General features: G+C 48.6%; 2 protein-coding genes across 2 annotated transcripts in view; one reads left to right on the top strand and one right to left on the bottom strand.

The window, feature by feature from the left end:
* The window catches only part of fgf19 (fibroblast growth factor 19), a 2,595-nt gene extending 1,311 nt beyond the window's left edge, over positions 1-1,284 (top strand). The window contains exon 3 of the mRNA XM_076138192.1: positions 314-1,284. Within this exon, the coding sequence (XP_075994307.1) occupies positions 314-622 (309 nt within the window). The 3' untranslated portion in view covers positions 623-1,284. The remainder of the gene's footprint in view (positions 1-313) is intronic.
* Positions 1,081-5,780, bottom strand: LOC142988893 (apoptosis regulator BAX). The gene is made up of 6 exons (XM_076138194.1): positions 5,534-5,780; positions 4,629-4,677; positions 4,217-4,378; positions 3,365-3,497; positions 3,177-3,281; positions 1,081-2,515 (listed from the first exon to the last, which is right to left on the bottom strand). Exons 1-6 carry the CDS (start codon positions 5,613-5,615, stop codon positions 2,417-2,419), a joined length of 630 nt encoding a protein of 209 aa, XP_075994309.1. The 5' UTR covers positions 5,616-5,780; the 3' UTR covers positions 1,081-2,416.
* Between the last annotated feature and the right edge of the window lie 1,720 nt (positions 5,781-7,500).

Genomic DNA, 7,500 nt, shown 5'->3' with positions numbered 1-7,500 from the left:
CAACCTTGGCCTGCTGCTCCGTGTAAACAGCTGCAAAGAGCCAATATGTTTTTCATAGAAAGTATTCATACCTCCACCGAGGCCCAGCAGTCCTCCTCTGGCCTGGGTGAGCAGTGAAAGTTGTTTAGAGCATTTTGAAGTGAGTGAAGTGAATGTTGTGTCATTGAGACTGTGGCTGGTTGAGGGTTTGAGGCTGGTTGATCTGTTCTGTTTGCTGTGGTGAAGCAGATTTGGTGGTTAAATCTCTGATCGATCTGAAAAGACAAACATCCCATAGAAGCTGAATGTTGTAACCGTGGTCTCTCCCATGCAGCCGACCTTCCTCAGTGCCGACTGCAGCTTCAGGGAGCAGATCTTAGCTGACGGCTACAGCGTCTACGCCTCCGACACGCACGGCGTCCTGCTCAGTCTGGGAAACCCCCGGCAGAGGCAGCAGGGCCGCGACCGAGGCGTCTCAGCCCTGGCCCGCTTCCTCCCCAGGATCAGCACCCTGGATCTGGGTTTATCCTCCGGGCCGGAGGTCCCGGAGCGGCCTCTTCATCAGCAGGAACCCTTGGACCTGATGGACTCCTTTGGAACGCTGGCTCAGATGATCCACAGTCCCAGCTTCACTGAGCGATGAGGCTGCAGAGCTCAGAGACACAAACACATGTGCAGCTCTGCAGCCTGAGCTCCGCCCTGCAGCAGAACCAGAACCTGCTCAGCTAGAACCAGGATCTATACTGTGTGTACTCTATATGTACTCTACAGACGCCCAGGGCCGGACTGGTCGAGGAGAGAGAGAGAGAGAGACTGGCATTTCTTAAACTCTCTGGTGTTCCTCTAAGCTTGGTGAACTAAGGGAGGAGAACAAGGCCTGGATGGAGGTTTGGGATTCATGTTCACTGAGGGACAGGTGATTGATGTTTGTTTAGGAGGCAGCAGCTTGAGCGTAAACGTGCCTCAGAGTGACTTCCTGTTGTGTAGCTGATGTTTACATTGTGTCACTGAAGAGGAACAATGTTTATGTTCAGAATGTAAACAAGCTTCATGGAGATTGAAGCTTTCATTTCAACCAAATAAAGGAAAAACAAGCAGGAGTCCAGTGTAAACTTTATTAAGTCACAAATAGATTTATTTAATAAAATCAGCTGAAATAAAAACCTTTCATTTCCCCTCAAACACACGACGATCAAAACCACCAAACATCTAAATCATGTAGAGCAAAGATTCTAGAGCAGAACTCCTGTAGTATGTGTGGCACCACTGTGCACACTGAGCTCAGCTGCCGTCTGAGTTAAGCGTTTTACGTACAAAAATAGAGAGCTAGTGGTGTGGGTGTGAAGAATCTGTGCAAATCTGTGCTGCTGGAAGAGAATCAGGCCTGAAACACGGCGTAGGAGTCAGACAGACGGGCGTGCAGACGGGCGTGGCTGAGGCACGTCTACACACGCAACATCCCAGTATGGAGACCGACGCACACGTGAACGTAAAGATGTAAACAGAAGCTGCTAGCTAAAGAAGCTGGATTGCTAACGGTAATACTTGATCGCAGCAGAGCCCTGAGTCGGCGTTTTTCCCTGTTTATCCCTGTGTGTGTGTGTGTGTGTGTGTGTGTGTGTGTGTGTGTGTGTGTGTGTGTGTGTGTGTGTGTGTGTGTGTGTGTGTGTGTGTGTGTGTGTGTGTGTGTGTGTGTGTGTGTGTGTGTGTTTAATCTCTGTTTGGTCTTCTCATCTATCCATCTCACATTTGGCAGCTTGCTGATCTGTCCGTCACAGTTAGGGGTCGTGGTAAAGGTCACTTAGGGACCGACCCTAAAAAAGTGGCAATTTCACAAAATTGTGTGTGTGAGAGCTTAAACTAACGGTGGAGCCCAAAGTCTCAGAGGGAACAGAGAAGATGGAGCTCTGCCACTAGATGAAGTTCTTTACATCGTCTACATTTGAAGCCTAAACTTGGGCTGTTCCATCTTTCCCCTTTATTGGTTTCCTGTGGCTGATAAACATCTAATCAAACATAACTAAGACTTCTAAACATGTAAAGAGAGCTGTAGCGGTATAGGTCAGCTTCCTGCCGACCCGGTCCTGTCAGGGCACAGACCCCAGACGCGTTCAGGGGCCCATCCTTTGGCCTGTGGGATCAGATCTATAGGAGACACCTATGCTGCTACAGCTCAGTCCAGAGTTAATATGCTACAGTACATCATACGCTAGCTGTCACCTTAGCCTGAGTGGAGAAGCAACATGGCCGCCAGACGCTCTCTCCTCCGTGGAATGGGGTGAACAGTTGCAGGTGATCGTTTCATTGAAGCCTCCCTTTGCACGTGGCCCCGCCCCCTCTTTGGCGTGTGTGGAGGAGCGAGAGCGTGCCGTGAACCTGACCGGGCCACGTTAGTCCAGGGGGGAGGAGGGTCGGCCCGGCTCTGAGGTCTGCGGCGTCAGCGCTTGCTCCTGTAGTAAACAAAGGCGGCCACCAGCATCACCGACGCCACTACGGTCGCCGTCCTCCAACGGGAAATCCTGCGGATCACGCCCTCCTACAGACGACAGAGGGAAGCGTTAGGCTCTTTGGTTCTCACTCAGGAGAGAGAGAGAGAGAGAGAGAGAGAGAGAGAGAGAGAGAGAGAGAGAGAGAGAGAGAGAGAGAGAGAGAGAGAGAGAGAGAGAGAGAGAGAGAGAGAGAGAGAGAGAGAGAGAGAGAGAGAGAGAGAGAGAGAGAGAGATTCAGATGGAAAGTTCGAGTTCTTCTTGTGTTCCTCATGTTGCTCTCACTCTACTGCAAGATGATTGAATGTTGGGCTGCTAAACTTGAGGTTGAGCTCAGTTGTTCCTTCTGAAAGTGACTTGAATGTGACTTTGTGTTGTTAGTTGTGATCGTTGGCTTTAATGGATTAGAGAGCTTTAATGTTTGACTGATGAACAGAGATGACCGGTTCAGCCTGAGCTCTTGTTTGTTGTGGAATATTGCAGAACATATTTAGTTTAGTTACCTCAGTTTGTTTTCAAGAGAAGATGATGGAATAAAACATTGAAGTATAAATGAGACCTCTTGTATATTTAGTTATATTTAGGGAGTTGTTATATTAATTCAAAGATAATCTGTAGATGAATCATGAAGTCATCGTTAGCTTCGGCCCTCATTCACACCCGGACCCCAATGACGCAATGCATTGTGGGCAGGTTTGGTTGGTCACTCACCCAGCCTCCCTGCTGTACGATCCAGGCGTAGAGCTCGTCTTTGATGAACTGCAGAGCCCAGCTGATGACGATCCTGATGTTCTCCAGGTGGTTGGTGGTCAGCGCCTGTGGAAGCAGACAAACTTCACTGCACTGAGTCCTGACAGGCCGACTGAGCTCAGAGGAGAAACACACGCGTGTGCTGTTACCTGGTAGATGAACCTGTAGGCCAGGTGGAAGAGCGCCACAACGCGGCCCCAGTTGATGCCTTCCACAAAGATGCTCCTGGCCACCTGCATGAAGATGTCCTGGGCACAGTCTGCCTGCACCTGGCTCACCAGCCTGGGGAACATCAAACACACTGCGTCACGACTGATTGATCAACCTGGCCGGCTGATCGTTTAAATAAATAAAGTGTGCTGGAATGATGACAGGGACCCGTCTGCAGCCGCTCTGCACCTTTCTGCCAAAGTCCTGTTGCATCATTGTTTGTTCTCTGCTCAACAGCGCCACCTGCTGCGCTCTGAGGCAAACTGCTCTCTCCTCTGAAGCTCTCAGTCTAAATGAACCAGACACTAAACCTCTACAAGTCCAACAAACCCTGGATCTGTAACTTAATATATAATGTATATAATAACAGAATCATAACACAATCTCCCTTCCAATTCCTAGGTTTCTTCCTTTTCTCTGGAGATCTTGCTGGTCCTCCTAGAGAGCTTTGGGCGGGTCAGGACCTTCTCAGTGTTGTGATGGGATGGATGGATGTGATCGTGGCTGTAGACATAAGGTTGGGAGGCGTTCCTCCCGCTCATTGAAACACATTTCAGTTAACAAAAGTGTCCAAGAGAAGCTGTCAAGAAAACAACAACGAAACACGAGTGTGTGTAGAAACACGCCACGAGCTGGCGGCCATCCAGGGACACAAAGGGCCGCGGGCAGAATGAGCCGCAGCTCGGCGCCTTCACTCTGCCTGGGTAATCTGATGAACGGGGGCCAACATACTGGTTCCTCCCTACGACTCAGGAATATGAATCACGACCTCGGCGTTTGTGGGAACTCACCGCTGGAGCTCCACGTTCCGGTTCATGTCGTCTGAAATCTTGAGCAGCTGCAGCACCACCTCCTTGATGTGAGGGTCCTGCTGCTCGTCGTGCTTCCCCCCCAGGTCCTCCGACGACACGTAGCGGTCCGGGTCCTCGGTGCCCATGCGTCCAATCACGTACCTGCCAATCAGAACAGAACTCGTACAGGAAGTGCCACAGCTTCGGTTTGTGTTGCTTGTAAACTTGATAATTAGGAAGCCAGAGCACACAAAGGTATCAAGACTATGAAAACAGATGACATCATAGGCCTGAATTATTCACCATGTCAACAAAGCCTAACAAACGCCTGTTATGGACTTTGATTGTGTTTCTTCACAGTTATTTTCTCTCTGTTTGAAGTTTCCAGGGAAAGGGTTAAAAGCTCACGTACCCCCTGAGGACCACCGCTCCTTCCTCCATGATGGGATCATCAATGACATCTGAAACAGACACAGCGTTGTTATTATTACTCACTATTTAAACACTACACATTAAACTGCATTACACATGAACGAGTCTCTTTGAACTGGTGCTGAGTGACGTCATCTTCACCGTGATGTCTGCGGGAATTCCCCCACTCACCATCATCACTTTACCCACCCGTACTCTGACAGAAAAGCTGTGATTGGCATCAAGCGTCACAGAAATGTTGCGTTCCTGTGCTCATTACAAGGTGGGAAATACCAAACGCTGTATCGATACATGACTTCGGTGCATCCAAGTGCCAGAATAATCACGGAGGCGCAGAAGATAATTGTGCTGCTTTTGTGTTTCTATATTAGGAAGTACTGGAGTTGTTTCAGGCACAGTCTGTTCACATAGACGCCATTATCTCCCGGGCAAATCGGTCAAAAGGTCGAGTCACAACAGGTAAATAGCGTAGATAAGCTGCAGAGGGCCGCCATGTAAGGTCACGTGACACCGACGGGCCAATCACATCCTTCTTGTCAGAATACGGGTGGGGGGGGAATACCATTACGGCCGCCATTACGTCACAACTAGTTAAAAGAAACAAAAATGTTTCGTTTAATCTGTTTCAACAAAAACAACGAGCAGCGTCACGTGACCGCGTGGAAACGGGTTGAGTTTATGAAGAGTTAATCAGGTTTAGGCTCATTTAGTCCGAAGCTAAGGCCCGCTGGTAGCGACAGGTACACACACACACACACACACACACACACACACACACACACACACACACACACACACACACACACACACACACACACACACACACACACACACACACACACACACACAGCTGTAGTAGTTGTTGTGTCTTGTCTCGTCGCTCACCTTCCCCGCCCACGGCGCCCTGCTCCTCCAGACGCTCTTCTTCTTTTTCTTCTTCTCTCTTCTTTTCTCGGCGGTCCGCCATCGCCACAAACTGGGAGCAGCGCGGGGAAGGAAGCGAGCAGCGTGGATCTAAAGCTACGCCGCCAACATTCAGCGCCGCTGAGGCCAAACGCAGTCCGAACTTCACGCCAGTCTTCCGGGCGGCCGCTCGTCCCTCCCCGGTGAAAACTTTTTCGTCTCCAAGGGAAAAACACGGAAGTGACGCATGCGGAAGCGTCTGGCCACAGTCCCGTACAGGAGCGGAGCCACACAGGCTGCTGCCTCAGGCCCCGAGACGGTCAGGGCCCCCCGTGGCCCCCCCTGGGCCCCCGTTTACACTCAGACTGCTTATGGAATAAAAACCCACGTTCTTATTGACGTGAAAGCTTCTAACTTCACAATCTTATTTTTTATATACAGTAGTTGGTTTATTTACTTAACCATTTAGAATGAATTCATATAAAATGTAATATTCTCTGAGATTCAGGAAGAATCAACCTGTATGATGAAGCTGGAGGAACCTCATCCTGTACATTTTGTCTTTCACGGTGTAGATTTACTGATTTGTCTTTACGTTTACCAATATTCACTCATGTATTGATTTGTTTGTTTGTGTTTGTGGGATATGTTTTAAAATGTATTTCCTACTCAATTACGTTAAAATTACGACTTTACAAGACAAACTAGTCTCATCATCAGAGAGAACAAGAACGTGATCAGGTCTCATTTTAACTTTCTGCTCCGGGGAGTTTTGTTTCAACATTTAGAAAGTTCAACTTAAAACTAATCTTATCTGATTCTCATAACATTTAAAATATTTAAATCTTTGCATGATAGTAACACACAGTAACACACAGTCACACACCATCACACACAGTAACACACAGTCACACACAGTCACACACCATCACACACAGTAACACACAGTCACACACAGTCACACACCATCACACACAGTAACACACAGTCACACACAGTCACACACCATCATCACAGTAACACACAGTCACACACAGTCACACACCATCACACACAGTAACACACAGTCACACACCATCACACACAGTAACACACAGTCACACACAGTCACACACCATCACACACAGTAACACACAGTAACACACAGTCACACACCGTCACACACCGTCACACACCGTCACACACAGTCACACACCATCACACACAGTAACACACAGTCACACACCATCACACACAGTAACACACAGTCACACACCATCACACAGTCACACACAGTCACACACCATCACACACAGTAACACACAGTCACACACCATCACACAGTAACACACAGTCACACACCGTCACACACCATCACACAGTCACACACAGTCACACACCATCACACAGTCACACACAGTCACACACCATCACACACAGTCACACACAGTCGCAGGTATTTAGTGTTTTCTGATACACAGATAGAAAATATAATCCCTGCAATCAAAAGAAAGATTAATGACGACACACCCTCTTGTTTTCAATGTTATTTCAATAAAATAGAGTTTACATTTGCTCATTTTGTTACTTGTCTCTCCATTATTCATCATCGCAGAGCCACAGGCTGCTGATTCTCCTCTTCCTCTAACTCACCACACGATGGCGATGCTGAGCCACACACTGCAGCCTGAGCAGACACGCCGCTCAGATGGTGAGGAGGAGGAGGAGGAGGAGGAGGAGGAGGGCTGTAGGTGTTCTGATGTCACCACACCCACCTCAGTGAAACCTGCCTGTCAGGTTTCTGCTCATTGGCATTAGAAGGAAAACAGCCGACTGATGAAAGAAGAGTGCAGTTGTGACATGCGGGTAGTTTTCCACTGGTGGGGGAGAAGCTGTGTAACATTTCACATGATTACCATGTAAGACGTGTTTAGCCTGGAAATAAAGGAGCGCTCAGGCCAGCAAAGTCC

The sequence above is a fragment of the Genypterus blacodes genome, unplaced genomic scaffold, assembly GCF_046128005.1.
Source record: "Genypterus blacodes isolate CSIRO-AG114 ecotype Tasmania unplaced genomic scaffold, CSIRO-AGI_Gbla_v1 ptg000350l_1, whole genome shotgun sequence".
Taxonomy (NCBI): Eukaryota; Metazoa; Chordata; class Actinopteri; order Ophidiiformes; family Ophidiidae; genus Genypterus; species Genypterus blacodes.
The sequence above is the reverse complement of the archived record's forward strand: the minus strand, read 5'-3'. Positions and strand labels throughout refer to the sequence as shown.